Genomic DNA, 18,441 nt, shown 5'->3' with positions numbered 1-18,441 from the left:
CCCTTATTATTGGTAATAGAAATTTTAAAATCGGTTCAGTAGACCCAGAGATCATCATTATTAGAAATTTATTTCCGTAAATATTTTAATATTTTTATATTATTTTGCTATTCGGGATGTCTCCGACAAAGCCAACCAATTAAAAGTCATGAAAATCAGTCCAGCCGTTCTCCAGTTATACCTAGGTGTTCGAACAAGATATTGTGTGATGTATGTAAAGTGGAACCAAGTATTCTTATGATGATCTCACTAATAGGTATTATAAACGCAAAGTTTTGTAAGATTTTGCGAGTTAAAAACCTGTGAGTAAGACATGTATGCCTGCTACCTCCCTACGATTTGAATATAGTCATTGAAAAAACAACTTTAAATGGCAACCAGGCGTCTTGAAATTAGTAAATCCACAGCCCGCACTCGTATGACCGCTTGCGCGCCCATTGGGACCATTCACCTGACCGCACCATTATATCGCGTCCTCGGCTGCTTATCGTCGTAACTATTCAAATATTTGTCTGTAGCATTTCAATACATACATAATATTTCAATATTGTTAAAAAGGACGGGAAAATGTCTAGAACAGTGAAAATTTAAAATGTGCAATTTTGATCAACGACTACTTTAACAATATGGCGACTCTTAGGTACTTATAAATAATTACAAGTTTCTTCTAATGATTTGTATTTTCAGCTTCATATTGCCGCAGTAACTAGTTGAATTCACTTATAATAATAGTTATTAGTACCGGTATTTTGCCACTTGTAGTCTATTTTTGCTACTTTATTATGCAACAGAAAAGTACAAGTTACAACCAAAACCACTAATAATATTAGCTTGTACTTTGTTATGCAATAGACCCCTATTCAGTAAGCTACGTGCACCGTGTGCCGACTCCTGTGGGTCCATTTTCATAAGCAACGGGACCTGAATCCACAATGATGATGATAATCCCCGTTCACTTATAACAAGGATTCAAGAATTGTTTGATGACCAGATCAGTTGACTTGACTCCCATTGAGCATGCATACTGTGTGCTCCAAAGAAGAGTAACAATATTCCACTGAAATCGACTGCCTCTGAAACAATTAACCTTATCGATTCCACGCAGAGTCGATGCAGAGAAGTTTTAAACATCCAAGGATGCACGATTCATAAGATTTTATCTTACTGCTTAGAAAATGGGTTAAGATTTTACTTAAAAGTTTATTTCTGTTTGATTGTACCGTGAGTCAATAGGTAGTCGAGTTTTGTTTCTAATTATGGTTTCTAAGCAATTTATCTAATTTAGTTAATTTAAATAACAAAGAAATGTCATTAAATAAAATAAAAGGAAATCATTAAATGACAAACAATAAAATTAAAAATATTCAAAAGCAAATAATTGTTTGCTTAGACTTTTTGAAGTTATACTTGTTTAGGCGCGTTATGAAAAAATGGTGAGAGTGAAATTTTAAGTTGCGTGCGCATCACTGTAACACAAAAGTAACAGGTTAAAGTTGGTTCCTAAAATATTCAGACGTTTGCGTCATTCGCTTTTTTTTTTGGTTTCTTCGTCCATTATTAGGACAGGCAAAGGGTTCAAGCCCATACAGCCGTATTTATTTTTTAATAATTAATCGTCAAAGTCATCTTTGCAGGATTTTTACATAATTGTTCTTTCTAAAAACGTAGTATAGAACGAGGAAAAAATCATTTGAATGATTTTTGCTTCGTTAGGCCAATGATGTATAACTTCTTGCGTGCATATATAATGTGTACACACACACTTATTTTGATGCATGTTTTTATTATAATATTATTTCACATAATGCGATTAAAACATATCTAACCTGACCTTTGAAACGAAGTACTTCAAACAGCTGACGAATGAAATAGAACATTGTTTGTTAATCAGGTTACTGACATAAAGGTAAGATCACATCATGTTATTCCAATGAAAAATATTATAACAGATAGGGCTATGTGATTATTGTAATTAAAATCGATGTTTGTAGATACATTTTTTTTGACATGACAGTCCTTGTCACTAGTTATATGGATGTATCGACACCATCAAACTATCTATATCTACTCTCTAATCGTATAGAAGTTGCAATGAACAAGATTTCTTACAATTGAAGTATTTTTTAATCTACAACTTATTAGTTATAAATTAAAACTTCAACAATTCATATATATGTACATATTATAGCGAGTGTAGTTTCGGGTAGATAGTTTCCTTACATAAAATATTATGACGGAAGATTCACGAACGAGTAAAAAAATAAGGACTCCGTGCCACCTTACATAACAGTGAGGTACCAAAACAATCCGGTAAGGGTGTAAATACATAGCCCCACGCATACACTTACACTGATACAAGCCGATCGGCCGCCATTATGATATTTGCCATAGTCTGTGACAGATCAGTTTGCGTCGCAATAAAATATTTTAAAAATGCCGTAGTGCTTTGTGAAAAAGTGTTAAAACAATAATATAAAACTATTTGTGGATATATGATTATTTAAGGGAGAAAAAATTGTGTAACTGGTATACCCCGTAACCGCACACACACTAGCATAAAGGTGCTTGCTAATATCACGGCGCGGAGTCCTTCTTTACTAGTCCGTGGGAAGATTATGGTTATTATTTAAGGATAACGGATATGCATTAAATTATAAAACATTAGATTCAAAGTCAAGAGAAACAGAGTTTTTGATAGGTGACACAATGAATTGTTGGATTGGACAAACTTGGATATTATGTTGCGTTTTATCTTTAAATCAACATGCCAAGAAAGATTTAATTCAAGTGAAGTATCCGGCACAGCTGGTATTAGTTACACCCCTTTTTACAATTATATTAAACATAAGTTTTTTTTTTAATTTGTTTTTTTTTCATGAAAATAAGGGACGAGACGAGCAGAACGTTCATCCGATGGTCTCATTTGCCCAGTAATTTCACTAGCTACGGCGACCTTTAGACCGAAACACAGAAATGTTTACACATTATTGCTTCACAGCAGAAATAGGCGTCGTTGTGGTACCCATAATCTACCCGGCGTCCTGTACAAAGGAGCCTCCGCAGGCGCAATAATTCAAACAATTAACAGTCAAGGTACTAAAGCCGGCTCTGATCCTTTAGTTATCGAGTGCTATAATTGAACTATGGGAGTGGGCAACACATATTTTGCTATCTTCGCTTTTCTAGATTGCCTCTCACTCTTTTACCAGTGGGAGGGTCCTTACCGCAGGACGTCGGCTAGATTATGAGTACCACAATGGCGCCTATTTTTGCTGTGAAGCAGTAATATGTGTAAGCATTACTGTGTTGCGGTCTGAAGGGCGCCGTAGCTAGTGAAATTACTGGAAAATGAGACTTAACATCTTCTGTCTCAAGGTGGCGAGCGGAATTGTAGTGCCACTCAGAATTTTTGGGTTTTTCAAGAAACCTGAGTTTAACTGCATTGTAATGGGCAAGGCGTATCAATTTCCATCAGCTGAACATCCTGCTAGTCTCGTCCCTTATTTTCATAAAAAAAACCACTTCCAAGTAATACTTTCCCAGTCGAAGTAGTCGCTTTTACCTTTGTTGATTTCTATCCTTACCTAAAAATGCGATAAAATATGAAAATCTTAAGGATCTTCGAGTTCGAAATGATTATGACACATAATGTTATATTGAAACTTATCAACAAAATAGCGGTACAGGTATTTACTCCAAACAAATAGCAGTGCGGATGATACAGTCTCACGATATTTTTTTTCCAATCCTTAATTTTTACAATGATTCCTTACCTAACTAATCTAATCTAACCTATATTTAAATTCTATCTATATTTATTTTTATTTTCATTTGTAGGTAATTACTATTAACACCGGTAATTATTGGATGTCTTGCCTTTCGGCATAGACCTCCCCCAAACTTTCCATAGTGAGCGGTCTCTCTCTTTTCTCGACCAGGTTGCACCTGCTACTTTTCTTATGTCATCTTTCCATCTAAGACGTGGTCTGCCTTTTTTCCTTTTATGTTGTATAGGATACCATTCTGTAATATTTTTTGACCATTTGTCTTTTTTTGTTCCTGATCATGTGGCCTGTTCATTTCCATTTGAGGTATTTTTTATAATATTTCACATCAGTTATTTTTGTTTGTTCTCGTATGGATTGAAGTCGTATTTCGTCCTGTATTTTTATATTGAGCATACTTCTCTCCATGCTATGCTGAAAAGTTTCTAGTGCCTCATACCACTTACAATATTAAAAGTGTTGTCCGTTATAATATTAAGTCCTCCAATTATGAACCTCTTAAGGCAGAGTATCAACCCGAAAAATTTTTACGAGTATTTAATTTTGTTTAAAAAATCTGTCATATGTTATATTACCTTTATTTATCCATAGATAACGTTCTTATTAATGTCAAGTACATTTAAGAGATATCAATTTTTCGCTGAATTAACTCAGTGAGAACGGAACAGTGAATATGTTCGCGTGTAAAGTTATCCTTTTAATTGGTAAGTATATTTTTTATTTTTCTGTTTAGGAGGAGAAAAGTTATGAATATGATACCAAACAGTTATTGTCAAAAGACAAGTAAGTATGCGCCATATTTAATACGTGTTCGTATCGTACTTTGTATGAAATGCACGCTATTTCTTAAAAAACTAGCTTCTACTCGCGACTTTGTCGACGTTAAATGCGTATCGCGTTCCCCAGGGAATAAAATAAACATTTCACGAGGTGTTTGAAAAATGGAAAAGATCTAAATGAAAATTCAAATTTCTAAATTAAATTGATTTAGCCAAACAACAATAAAAATAAGAAGTGAACATATAAAATAAAAATATCAATAGTTTTCTGGTATAATTACACTCGAATTAGATGTGTCTTGACAGGCGTACAGACAGACATATGAGCGTTCCTATAATGGTTATGAATTAATTCACTCAGACTAACGAAACCAACTAACATATTATTATATGTTCAACACACGTGCTCGTTAAGTTGCTTATTGAATAATATTACACACTATTACATTTTTTAATAATGGTAATACAGTATTTTTTGTTACAACAAAGAAGTTTTATCCCGCTGAAAATCCATTTACATTTTTGGATCAAATAAATGTGTCCCTAATTAAGACGATAAAACATGTATTTTTATCAAATAGTTTATTATTCACAATAATTTGTTATAAAATATCTTTCAAATTTTATATACATTTTATCACTAAAATTATAATTTTGAAGTAAAATATATGTAATCCATCATCTTACATTTGGCGCGTGGAATAAACTTTCATGAAACTTGCGCGCCATCTCCCATAATTTTCATATTTTGTTTAAATCGCGTTTGTTGCTGTGTGGTAAATAATTGTAAAAATGTCAAGTTTTAGTACAGAAGATGAACAACCGATAGGTTTAACCCTGCCAGAAATGCTTAAGGCTTAGCCACGGGAATGTGCGATCGGAGAAGCGGTACAATGGGCGACCAAACGCGCAGGCCGCTGCACAGTTCAAGGGCCACGGGCAGTGACCTTCGCCGCCGCGACCAGATAGGCTGTGACCGATGTCTTTATCAAAGTTATCTCGATATCGAAAACGTAATAATTACAATAAATTGTGTAATTCATGATTTGAATACGAATCGGGGTATTAGATGGAGAATTCCACAAGAAGTACAAGAAATACAGAATATATTATCCAAAAAACTTTTTCGAGTATACCAGAATATATTGTATCGAAACCTTCGATTATAATGTACTTATTAATATTAACCAGAAAAAAATAAAAGATTTACAAATTATTTTATTCGCGGCGGAAACAACTGAACTTGTTTTGTTTCTGTACTACACGCTGCGTCTACCGCTCAACTCCGTGGCTTGCGCCGGACTGGTTCATGCATTTGTTTCAGTCGCCCGCGCGGTTCACTTGGTAAATTTCGCCGGTTGCGTAGCCATTTACCGCAGTGCGTGGCTGGATCAGTACATTTCAATACATTTATTCTAGTCGCTAGACGCTTCGTCGTTCGCACCGCGCAAATATTCGCTATAGTCACTGTCCCGTGGCTAGGCCGTTAATCCCATATCCTTTTGAAAATTGTACATTCACTAGTTGTTTCGATGATTAAACGTTTGTAAACGTAAAAAATCTCATCTTCCAAGCCGGCTGGTCACCGTGGAAGATTATGACCGAAACCCTCCAAAAAACGAAACATCTCTACAAAAAACGTTATACATCCTGACATACAACGCTAAAACACTTTCATCATATGCACGTCTGAAGAACCGAAGCTCTCAAAGAATTTAAATACGACGTGATAGGATTAGCTGAAACAGGACGCGTTGGAGACAAAATTGGAGAAGATCAAAACTTCATTTTCTGCTATACAGGCTACACACCTGGAAGACATGGCATAGGTTTTATAGTTAAATACCATCTTGAAAATAATAAAGAAAGCTACCTCGTCCTTTCTGAAACAGTAGCCACATAGAAACCTGAAATTTGAGAATACTAGCTTATCCATAATTCAAGTCTACGCCCCTACTGTACAAACAAGCGAAAATGAAATCGATAACTTGTACGCGACAGTAAATAGGGCTTGCACATAAACTAGCACATAAAAACTTGCAAAGAACTAGCACATAAAGACTTCATACTGATGGGCGACCTAAACGCTAAAATTTGAACACCAAAAAATGAGGAACATTCAATCATGAAAACACACGGACATGGAATCAGAAATGAGAGACGAAAAAGATTAATGCCAGTGAAAACAAAACTGTCAATTATGAACACTTCCTTCAAAAAAAAAAAAAACAAAAAATAAATGGACTTGGCGATCACCGGGCGAAGCCACCAAAAATGAAATAGACTTTGTGCCTCGTCTGTTTAAAAACATAGAGGTACTTAACATTAATTACTCTTCGGATCACAGGCCTGTAAGAGCCACAATATCATATGACACACATTTCAAAAAGAATAGAACAAAGTTTACTAATTGTCAAGAAAGCTCAATAACAAGCGAAGAAGAAATCACAAAGTTTAAAGGATACTTAAGATCAAATGTTCGCTGAGACTATTATCCCAGTCCAGAAATACTACGATAACTTAGTCAAAATCATCACCACAAGCTAGCAAAATGCCCGAGTAGCACAAGGAAAGGCCACAAAATATTCTCAGAGCGCACATTAAAACTTTTTAAAAGAAGACAAAAAAGTTCAAACAAAAACAGAGCAATAAGAAACGAAATCTCAGCGCTTTACAAGCTTGTCAACAAATTCATCAAAAAAGAATACGCCAACCACAGATATAAAACTATTGAAAAACACCTCCATAAAACTGGAAGCACAAAAATAGCAAGGCAAATAAGGAGCTGAAACCAAATAAACCTTGGATCAAAGAGCTAAAACGAGGCGTAATAACCAAAAACAACCGCGGTGACATCATCAACATAGTGACAAAATTCTACAGGAATTTATACAGCATAAACGAGCCAGAAGACACTAACCACGAAAAACATAATCCTAAATATAAAACTAAAAGTAGACAAAAGCCCAGGATCGGAAAATCTCGCAAATGAGACTCTAAATTCGGCTGCCCCAAGATTATCTACACCCTATACAAATTTATTCAACTCTATCCTCGAATCTGGACAGACACCCACGCAATGGTCTGAATCTAATATAATTTTATTATATAAAAAAGGCAACATGAAAGATATTGGGAACTATAGACATATAAGACTGCTGTTGAGTGTATATAAGCTATTTTCTACAATCGAAAAATTGAAAAATATCAAGAGAGAAGTAGACCATTGTACTTGGCATTTATTGATTACAGAAAAGCATTCGATTCGGTGTCACACAACTATATCTGGGAAACTCTAGCAACGCAGAACATGGAAAACGAATTTATAAGAGTAATCAAAAGCATATACAGGAAGAGCAAAAGTAGAGTTAAATTAGAAATAATCGGTCCTTGGTTTCCCATAAAGAGAGGCGTGAGACAGGGGATCCACTGTCATCTATACTATTTATTACTACATTAGAATCGATAGCAAGTAAGCTTGACTGGAATGAACGTGGTATAATAATAAAATCTAAGTATTTAGGCCACCTACGTTTTACCGACAACTTGGAGCTGATATCAGAGAAAAGAAAAGAACTACAGCACATGGTAGGGTCACTAAACCAAGCTAGCAAACTCGCCGGACTAGAAATGAACCTCTCTAAAACTATGGTAATGACCAGTGCTGATGCACCAAGGTACAAATATACGTCGATAAAGAGCCTCTCCATTATACCGAGAAATACGTTTACCTTGGCAAGCAAATGAAACAAAGGATCAAACAACTTCCAGGAGATTGTGCGTTCAATCTCCGCTAAACATAAAAAGAATAAACAAACTAAGGCATACAAAATACGCAACACCACAAAAGCAATAGATGGCTTAGCACAAGCTCGTGCATTAAAATGGAAGTGGGCAGGACACATATCACGCCTGCAAGATCAAAGGTGGACAAAAAGAGTGACAGAATGGAGGGGGCCAGTGGGAAAAAGAATGAAAGGGAGACCTTGCAACAGATGGGAGGATGAAATTAAAAACACAGCGGGTCCAAACTCGATACAAATAGCACAATCCAGAGAAAACTAGCTCAATTTGCAGGAGGCCTTACCTGCAGAGGGGTTCTTGCAAATAAAATACATCAAAATTAATTCCTTTTTATAAAACTACCATAATAATTAAATTAACTAACAACTTAATCTTTTTCTTATTGATACTAATAAAACTAATCGACTTTGTAATTAGCATTTCTGTAAGAAATAAAAGGTTTTTAATTTTATTTTTATTTATTTTTAAACGTAAAAAACTGTTTGGTTTTTCCTCGCAAGTGTGTAGAACGCACTATGCGTATGAAAGAAACTTGCCTGATTTACGCAACACTCAGCCTCGTGTATAATGAGCAACTTAACTCACTCGTGTCATAATAATTATACTATTATATGATATTATCTCAATAAAACATATATTTTTATTTCTTGAAGTCTCAGCAATAAATGGGCCAGTCATCAGCACTTATCATAAAGTACATATCAATACTTACGGATACTGAAAGGCATGGGCTCAAATCCGGCATCGACCATAAATTTTCGTATAAATTAAATATTTATTTAATTCTAGAAGTTAGGAATTTCACAAAAACTAACAAATTGTTCCAAAATTGAATTCAAAGAAATCATAATTTGAAATTTTAAGTTGTGAAAATATATTTTATGGATAGACTGAATGACATTAAATATTGCCTATATAAAACATTTTAGATTCATGCTCAGGCACCCCAAGAACTTTGGTAACGAATTTCATATGGTTGAATTATTAGTTAAAATCACACATAAATCAACATAATATTATACATACATATAAGAAAAAGTGGTTATTGACCCTATCTACTTAGCTAGGTACCCGGGATTGAATCCCGGTAGGTACAAACATTATATATATATATATATATATATATTAGGCATTTAGAAAGTCTTCTACTAAACTAGCACTTTTTAATTCGCTTGTTCGAAGCAGACTTGAATACTGTTCTATTGCATGGAACCCATATTATCAAATACATAAAAATAGGGTAGAGAGAGTCCAGAAGAAGTTCTTACGGCACATAGCATACAAGGATAAAATACATAAAAAGGATAACACCTACACTGATCTTTTAAAATTTTATAAAGCGTCGTCACTGTCTGATCGCAGGGACTTAATTGAGCTCTCTTTCCTAAAAAATGTTATAGATGGAGGGGTCGATTGCCCAAATCTGTTGAGTAGGGTTCAATTGGCGGTACCAAAGCGTAATGCTAGGTCACATGTTCTCAAAAAACTAACGTTCAGGCCTAGATTAACTAGATCGAACCTAGGCAGATCCGCCCCTTTGTAATAGTTGTCACCTACAACAACTTGGTTAAAAGAGCTGGTATAGATATTTTTCAGCACTCTGCCCCATGTTTCAAAAAAGAAATCAAAAAAATTATGAAAGTACTGCAAGATGGTTAGTCATTGTTCGTAGTTATTGTTTTATTCTTTAGTTTTTTCTTGGTTATTAAGTAAGAACATAGTTATTTTATTGTTTCATCAGCCTTTTGCTTGTGGCTTTAATTTGTAAAAATTTTATCAAAAATTGTTTTCAAAAGTTTTAGTTTAACAAAGGATGTATATAATACTATTAAGCATGTCGAGTTAGCCTGTAAGTGGAGTATACAACATTATAAAAGAATTTTTAATGTATCTATAGATTAAGATAGTTGTATGCACGTTGACTTCCTAATAAATAAATAAATAAATATTTTATTATATATTTATTTGTATGTTTAAGTAAGTGTATCATATTGAAGATATCGTTGTCTAGCAACTCATAGCACAGACTTATGCCTTGTTTGAGGCAAGATAGTTTTTGTAAGTGTGTCAAAGTTATTATTATTAAGATACATATTTTTACAGGTTTGAGTATAGGCTCAGTAAAAACTGATCCATTCTATCGTAGGGACTATACCTACAATGGTACATATGATGCTTTTTACAAATTGCACACCAAGCAAGTATCCTACGACGAGGCAATAGCTACATGTACTGACGAGGGAAGTCAGCTATTTTATGCAAAAACAAAAAATGAATGGACAATAGTAAAACAATTGGCAGATTTCAGTGAATTGAGTAATATAACACATATTTTTGTTGGAGATCACAATATATTCAACGATGGAGAACTTATAATCGTCGATGGTAAGATCTCACCTAAAGTCAGCTAAGCTAGAGGTGTAGATTTAAATTCACTGTTAGATAAGTTTTTGATTAGAAGTCCATCAGACTAAAAACCACATTTATTTTTGATTTGCGGTTGAAAAGGAGAATAAGTAGGAACAAATATGGGCTAAGCCCTCGTATTGCAGCTCTTACTAAACAACATTAAATTAAGTTTTGTTAAGGATTTTGTGTTAGTAACTAGTTCATGATACATTTTCTTATAGAAATAAGTGATGAAACAAACTGATGACCTACCTTATGCTAAGCAACATCATTTGCTTAGTAACAGTGTAAATATGTTTTTTTTTATGAAAATAAGGGACAAGTCGAGAAGGACGTTCAGCTGATGGTAATTGATACGCCCTACCCATTATAATCCGGTGCCGCTCCTGATTCTTGAAGATCTCAAAAATTCGCGGCACTACAATTCGCCCAGTAATTTCACTAGCTACGGCGACCTTCAGACCGAAACACAATAAAGTTTACACATTTATGCTTAACGGCAGAAATAGGCGCCGTTGTGGTACCCATAATCTAGCTGGCTTAACTGGTGAATTTAATTTCAGCCGTTACGCAAAAAACCATCTTACGTATGACGTAATGAGATACGATCCAGATCACATCGCTTGGAATCCGTCACTCTGAGTTTTATGTACTTAGTTATACTTGCACCCTGAAACCAAAACACAACAGAAGAAGTGCACTTCTAAGTCAGTTCCGGCGGAATAAGGGTAGTAGTACTACGACTTTTGTCCATACAGTTCTAATCCTTTTAAGAACGTCTAAGATAATAATTTCGGAGAATTCACATTGCTTTTGTTAATGTGAACATTTAAATAGTAATCTATCTATATATACCTATTACATGTTGTAAAACTAAGCCAGGAAGTAAAAAATAATATCTGTTTCAGGTCAGACACCATTCCCAAACGAATACGGATGTACGCTAATGAATATAAATGCTGGATTTTTATATACTGGAAATTGTTTTGTTTCCAGAGAGAATGAAGAAGCACCAAAGGAATATTTTCTTTGTAAAAGAAACATTTACGAGGAATGCCCAACTAATGATATAAGTAAGAAAAATCTATTCCTTTAAAAACAAGGATGTTTATGTTTCTATAAAAGCCCACACCTTATAAATAATATGATTTTCCAGAAAAACCTAAGATTGAGTAACACTTAATGGCAAAAGTCCTGACGTTTCTGTGATCATTGCTCATTTGGACTGTGGAATATACTTTAGATTATAGAGCATTTTCTGCAGACCGAAAATATAATCACTATCAGCAGCATCATCCCATCCTATGGGAATGACAATTGCTTTTGATTGACATAACTGCCCTGTGTTTCTCGAGAAGTCTTGCTCGAAAATTATCTTTGCCCACATCCCTCCGTTGTATTTGTAGTTTAAGATAACGTTGTCGAACATAATGCCGAATAGCTTGGTTCACACACAACAGACAAGAATGATCTGTGCCCAATTTGGCATTGGCGTATGATCTGTCCCAACGCCCACCTACGGGGCTCCCAGATGTGGATAGCCAAATGCCGTTTTCATTAGACCTATTTCCTCCTTTCGTATTTGCCTCCGTATCGTCATCCTATGGGTCAGCGCACCAGACTTATTGGCGCTATAGATTTACAACAGATTGGCATAGGAAGCGTTCCATTTTTGCACCCTAACCTTGGGGCAATGTCCGATGTAATACTGCAGGGTATAAATATTTTCATATCAAGCTAGTCTGCAGTTTTGATTGATGGATGGCCTTGTTCAATGCGTCGTTGAAAGTAACTTTAGCTTAGGTTAGTTGACTGCGTATCAGGCGTATCGAACCTGTGTTGCGGCATGGAGTATAAATAATATCAAACTGTAAAGGAACTGTAAATGGTATAAAACAGTGCCTCCAGATTTTTAGCACCAGGTAACCCATACACTCGTTAGTTTGTCTTTCCTCTGCTCTGAAATGCTGTGAAAGTAACTGAAACAGTGAAGTGGCCCTTCCTTCTAAGGTTAGACGGAGACAACTTACATGTTAGTAATAATTCAATTCAGGCAGACACCGTCCTTAGTCTAAAAATCGTTTTAAACACATTTATTACATTATTTAAAAATCTAATAATTTTCAGTGTTCTAGGTTCTCTCGACATCATCACCACAGTTGATCCGCCACTCTGGTTACACTCTGTTTAAGTACAGAACATTTCATATACAAAGACTGGTCTTAATACTGTGATATAAGACTCCTACCAACTATACAGTAGATTATTGGGTTAATGCAACATAATAATATAATTGATATACATAATAATTTTTAATGATCATAAATCACAAATTTTTCATATTAACTGAAATTTTAATTGTTGTGTTAGGATATAGATATAATGAAAATGCTAAGAAATGTTACAAAATAAATTACACTGAGAAGACTTGGTCACTTGCGGTGCAAACATGTTACGTGGAAGGTGGTATTTTGGCAATTATTGAAAACGACGCTGAGGCAAAAGCTATTGCAGAAGTAACAAGATTTAATACGAAGTATTTTGTTGGCTTCCGTACTCGACTTAGATGGAATGGTATAGGATCGACAATTGATTATTATAACTTAAAAGGTTGGTATATTATTTGTTACACGAAGCATATTTTAAGTCCTTAAAATTCAGGATATCGTCACCATAATAATAGAAGCTATTATGAAGTTTGCATTTGCATGATACAAGTCCATACTATGTTTGAGAACTGATCCGTTATCCGTTGACTCTAGAATGCACGTTAAAAGAAAAAAGGGACATATTATATCATGTCACCCATCAATTGAGAAGTCCACTACTTTTTTGCTTTACACACTTACCTTTGGGATCAATTCCTTCACTAATAGCAGTGAGTGCCCTCTTTTAAGGTGAAACATTATTCATTCATTTATCAAATTCTCGTCGTCCATTTACCGCATATCGCATTAAACTCGACCACGGAGTAGATGAAGTTGAATAATTTTTTTTGTTGCTGCTTTCAAGTCAGGTTGGCCAAGTAGTCGAAGGTGTCAGATTTATGCTCTTGTTTACGAGGGGGAGCGTGGGTTCGAACCCAACACCTGACAAAGGCTTTTACATTGACATTTGACATTAGATTTTATTTAATGAATAAGTCAAGCGTAATATATATTAATTTATTTTTGTTTCTTTCGATTATTACGAGTATGTGTGTTAATGTTCTTTTTAAGTTTCACTTGCATTGTGGTTTCATTGGACTACACAATTGCTTTTTTCTTGTAATATAGTGGTTATATTTTCGGCACATAGTTCGACGGACAGATGGCTGATAGGGCAGGAAAGTTCCCGAATGGCGACCATGTACCGCAAGACGTAGTGTTGATAGGCCATAAGTTGGACCGATAATCTGGTCAAGATCGCCGGAACAGGTTTGATGAGTGTAGCGCAGGACTGATCGTTGTCGGAGCTCTTTGGGGGAGGACTTAGTCCAGCAGTGGACGTTTTCTGGCTGAAATGAATGAATTTTATGGAATAGGCGGACAAGCCAGCGTTCGGCGTCATCTGATGGTAAGAGATCTCCGCTGCATACTCTTTTACAACATGAGGAAACACACGAATGACGCTGTCCGTTATTAGAAGTGTATGTAAATTGAATTGTAATTAAAGTTGTATGATACATCATACAGCGAAATAAATACTGATTCTGAGTAATGATTACTTATGTATGAAATTTTTATATTTTAAATAGTATTAACGCTTAATGTACATAGATACATAATAATAATAATAAATTTATTACCAAAATTTAGATACATATAAAGTAATTAAAGTTAATAATAATAATAATAATAAGCCATTTATTCCATAACCCTTATTTTACATACAAATTTTAGTAGTTGAAAGTTCTTAAAATTTATTTAGATATGTTAGTTTTATTTAAAGTGACCAAATTAGTTATTTTTTCTTGGTTATGGACCCCATTTTGGGTATAGGCCTCCTCTAACTTTTTCCATTTTTCCCTGTCCTTGCCCTGATCGATCCAGTTTCTCCCCACCGCCTGCACGATGTCATCTGCCCATCGCTGCTTTGGTCTTGCTTGTGCAGTGCTTCTTTTACCTGGTGGTCCTTTCCATTTGGTGGTCTCTATTGTCCATCTTCTGTCTGTGTAGCGTGCAATGTGGCCAGCCCATTGCCACTTCAATGTTAGCGCGTGAGTTAGTGCATCGGTAAACTTAGTTTTCTTTCTTATATCCTCGCCACGTACTTTTTGTAGTTTCCTGATCCGCATTATGCTTCACTCCATTGCTTTTTGTGTCTTTTCTATTTTTTGTTTTATTTCTTTTGTGAATGTCCAGGTTTGACAGCCATATAGCAGACATGGCATAATACAAGTGTCAATCACAATTTTTTTCATATGCAGGTTATAGCTGCCTTTTAATATTTCTTTAAGCGACCAGAATTTTTTCCACGATAATGTTATTCTCCTCATAACTTCTTCTGAGTTGCTGATTATATTGAATGAGACTTGTTTCCCCAAATAGATGTAACTGTCAACATATTCTATTGTGCGTCCGTTTACTTGTATTGGCCTTCTGTAATGGTTAGTCATTATTATTGTCTTGTTTGTGTTCATTGCAAGACCAACTTTTCTACTTTCTTGATCGAGTATCGTTACCATTTCCTCTAAGTCTTTAGGTGATTCAGCCAGTATCGCAATGTCATCTGCAAATCTTAGATGATTGAGGTATTTACCATTTATCAGAATTCCTTTATGTACTCTTTTCATTTCTTAATTGTATTATGTGTGTATGCACTTCCTTTTCGTCGAATAATTCAACAGTGTTAATTTTTTTTCCCTGTAAGTTTGGTTTTCAGTGACATCTTTCTCATTTTTCATGTACAGATTTTTATAAAAGTTTGTTGCATGTTCAATCACGTATTTCCTCGATTTCGTTTCTTCTGATGCATGCTTAAGGTTATGTACCCATTTTTTGTGTGTTGTAAACTCGTTGTATGCTCTTTTTGTACTTCTGAATTTTTATAAATTTTTAGTTTTAATGTTGTATCTGTAATTGGCGTAATCAGTTTTTATTGATTTATTTGTAGTTTTGTACAATCTACTAAGTTCTTTTTTCATATCAGTGTTCTTGTTTTTGATTTTTATTAGTTCTGTTCGTCTATTGATTAGTGTTTCTATTTCCTTACTGAAAATTTTATGTGTTGACTTCTGTTACCTGTTGTGTTTTTAGGCTTTTTAAGTATGGTGCTTTCTAGCTGGTTGTAGTAAATCTGTACGCCTGTAGCTTTGCTAAGATAGCTTGAAGTTTCCAAAAGTTCTGTAAGATTTTTCAAATACTCTTCGATTTTTTCGCTTGTTTTGGGCGTGTTTGTCAAATACTCTTCGATTTTTTCGCTTGTTTTGGGCGTGTGTGAAAATTTTATGTGTTTTGACTTCTGTTACCTGTTGTGTTTTTAGGCTTTTTAAGTATAGTGCTTTCTAGCTGGTTGTAGTAAATCTGTACGCCTGTAGCTTTGCTAAGATAGCTTGAAGTTCCCAAAAGTTCTGTAAGATTTATCAAATACTCTTCGATTTTTACGCTTGTTTTGGGCGTGTTTGTCAAATACTCTTCGATTATTTCCCTTTTTTTTGGGCGTGTTTGTAGAATATTAAGTTGTTTCTTCTTTTATTATCTTCCAGGGAATCAATTTTGTTCTGTACTGTTTGACTTTCGACTTTTGTTTTTAGCATCTCGTTTTCTTCTATAACTGATGCTAATTTAATATCTATACTTTCCAACACACTTTTAGATATAGATTCTGTAATTAAAGTTAACAAGATACAATTAAATTATTAATAGATAATTTAACACGATACACTTAATCTTAATTGTGAATATTTGAGTACATTGTAGTCTATTTGTACTGGTGGCTCTGCACTGAGCAAGGTGCTTGTAACACAGAAGCCGGGAAACACAGTTAGGGACCTACTAAGAAAATTTAGTTACTTCTATTTGACTCGCGGAAATAGTAAAAAATAATAGTAAATTAGTAAAATAAATGAAATAAAATAAAAACTTTCAAACAAAGAATAATGTGTGTGTGTGTGTGTGTGTAGTGAGTAGTATATTTCAATTTTTCGTTTTGAATCGTAGGTAGTATATTTCAGATTTAAAATACGGCAATTTTTTTACTAAAATAAGGGATCAGACGAGCAGTACGTTCTGCTGATGGTAATTGATACGCCCTGCATTAAAATTCAGTGCCGCTCATGATTTTTGTAAAACTCCATTAATTCTGAATGGCACTACAACTGCGCTCGTCATCTTGAGACATAAGATGTGAAGTCTCATATGGCCAGTAATTTCATATAGCTACGGCGCCCTTCAGACCGAAACACACTAATGCTTACACATTACTGCTTCACAACGGAAATAGGCGCCGTTGTGGTACCCATAATCTAGCCGGCATCCTGTGCAAAGGAGCCTCCCACTGTAACAGTATGTGCAAGCACTAGTCCTGTTCTATCGTTCAGACCTATAAATTTCAGAAGGTTGCTGTAGCTTGTGAAATCGTTAAGCTATTGAGAGATTTTATTAAGGTGACGAGTGGAATCGCGACTACGCTCAGTGAGGTTTTGAGAATCATGAGCTGTACTGATCAGGTGTAATCAGGTGAACCTCTTGATCGTCTCGTCACTAATCTATTATGAAAAAACATTAATTTAATAGTTATAAGTCTTGAGGTAATTCTCAGTTTCATCGTTAAATAAATTTAAAGTAAATTATGCATTTATTCATGACACCACAAAACATATATATATAGTAAAAATAACAAATAAAAAATATGACGTCAAAGAAAGGACACCCAGCATTTTTGGAATTTATTTCCAACACCGATTTTCAGTAGGTACCTACCAAGTCGACCTGTTGACAGCAGCCGAGTTTTAAAAGATTTTTTTAATTTTAAGAAATAGAACATGTTTTGATTTTTTATTTATTTTTTGATTTTATGCCTCTGAACACTTTTGTTTCTCTAACAGAAAAGATTTCAGTTTGTTTTTAAAGGAGAACACACTTTTTTGATCTCTAATAGGTGGCAAATCATTCCAGCATTTGGAGGCGCTGTTTCAAAGCTACCTCTAAATAGTGCGGTACCGTATAGAGGCATTTCGAGGATAATCTTGCCGTGACGCGTCTGATAACTCTCATTTGAGTCCGATAACCTCTTAAGCCTTTTATAAAGGTAAAATGGTGTTCTATATTATGTATTCATTGTCTTACAGGAAAATATCTCCGTGATACCGGATTTAACTGGTGGTATTCTAAACAAAATGGTCTTTTCAATATTGATGTTCTTGGCAATGAAACATACGACGCTGAAAATTATGAATGTGAAACTAACTCCAATGACGATCTTGGCTGTGATGAAGATGCTACAGAAAGTGAAGGTATTAGTTGTGGTGTCGTCGTGAAATATAGTACTTCTGGTTATAAAGCTTCTGACTGCAATACAGCCAGGCCATTTATCTGTCAAATGGAAGTTCAATAAAAACTGAAGATTTTTAAGATTATTATTGCAAAGCTTAATACAGTAAATTAAAAACAGCTTTGAATATTATTATTATGAATTAATTATATACCTTACCCACTTACTTACTGTCGCATTACTTCTTCCGG

At 34.7% G+C, this 18,441-nt stretch overlaps 1 protein-coding gene across 1 annotated transcript; it reads left to right on the top strand.

The window, feature by feature from the left end:
- The first annotated feature begins 4,440 nt into the window (after positions 1 to 4,440).
- LOC126975770 (uncharacterized) lies at positions 4,441 to 18,416 on the top strand. Its single transcript, XM_050823804.1, has 5 exons — positions 4,441 to 4,489; positions 10,472 to 10,753; positions 11,686 to 11,850; positions 13,148 to 13,387; positions 18,048 to 18,416. The coding sequence occupies exons 1-5, from the start codon at positions 4,459 to 4,461 to the stop codon at positions 18,311 to 18,313; spliced, it is 984 nt and encodes a 327-aa protein (XP_050679761.1). The 5' UTR covers positions 4,441 to 4,458; the 3' UTR covers positions 18,314 to 18,416.
- The last annotated feature ends 25 nt before the right edge of the window (positions 18,417 to 18,441 follow it).

Source organism: Leptidea sinapis, chromosome 37 (genome assembly GCF_905404315.1).
Source record: "Leptidea sinapis chromosome 37, ilLepSina1.1, whole genome shotgun sequence".
NCBI classification, from domain to species: domain Eukaryota; kingdom Metazoa; phylum Arthropoda; class Insecta; order Lepidoptera; family Pieridae; genus Leptidea; species Leptidea sinapis.
The sequence above is the reverse complement of the archived record's forward strand: the minus strand, read 5'-3'. Positions and strand labels throughout refer to the sequence as shown.

Bases quoted from the DNA above. Each gene is read 5' to 3' on its own strand.
- LOC126975770 (XM_050823804.1), top strand. From the start codon at position 4,459: ATGTTCGCGTGTAAAGTTATCCTTTTAATTG. The intron at 4,490-10,471 runs GTAAGTATATTT...ATATTTTTACAG, and splicing joins TAAAGTTATCCTTTTAATTG to GTTTGAGTATAGGCTCAGTA. The intron at 11,851-13,147 runs GTAAGAAAAATC...TTGTTGTGTTAG, and splicing joins ATGCCCAACTAATGATATAA to GATATAGATATAATGAAAAT.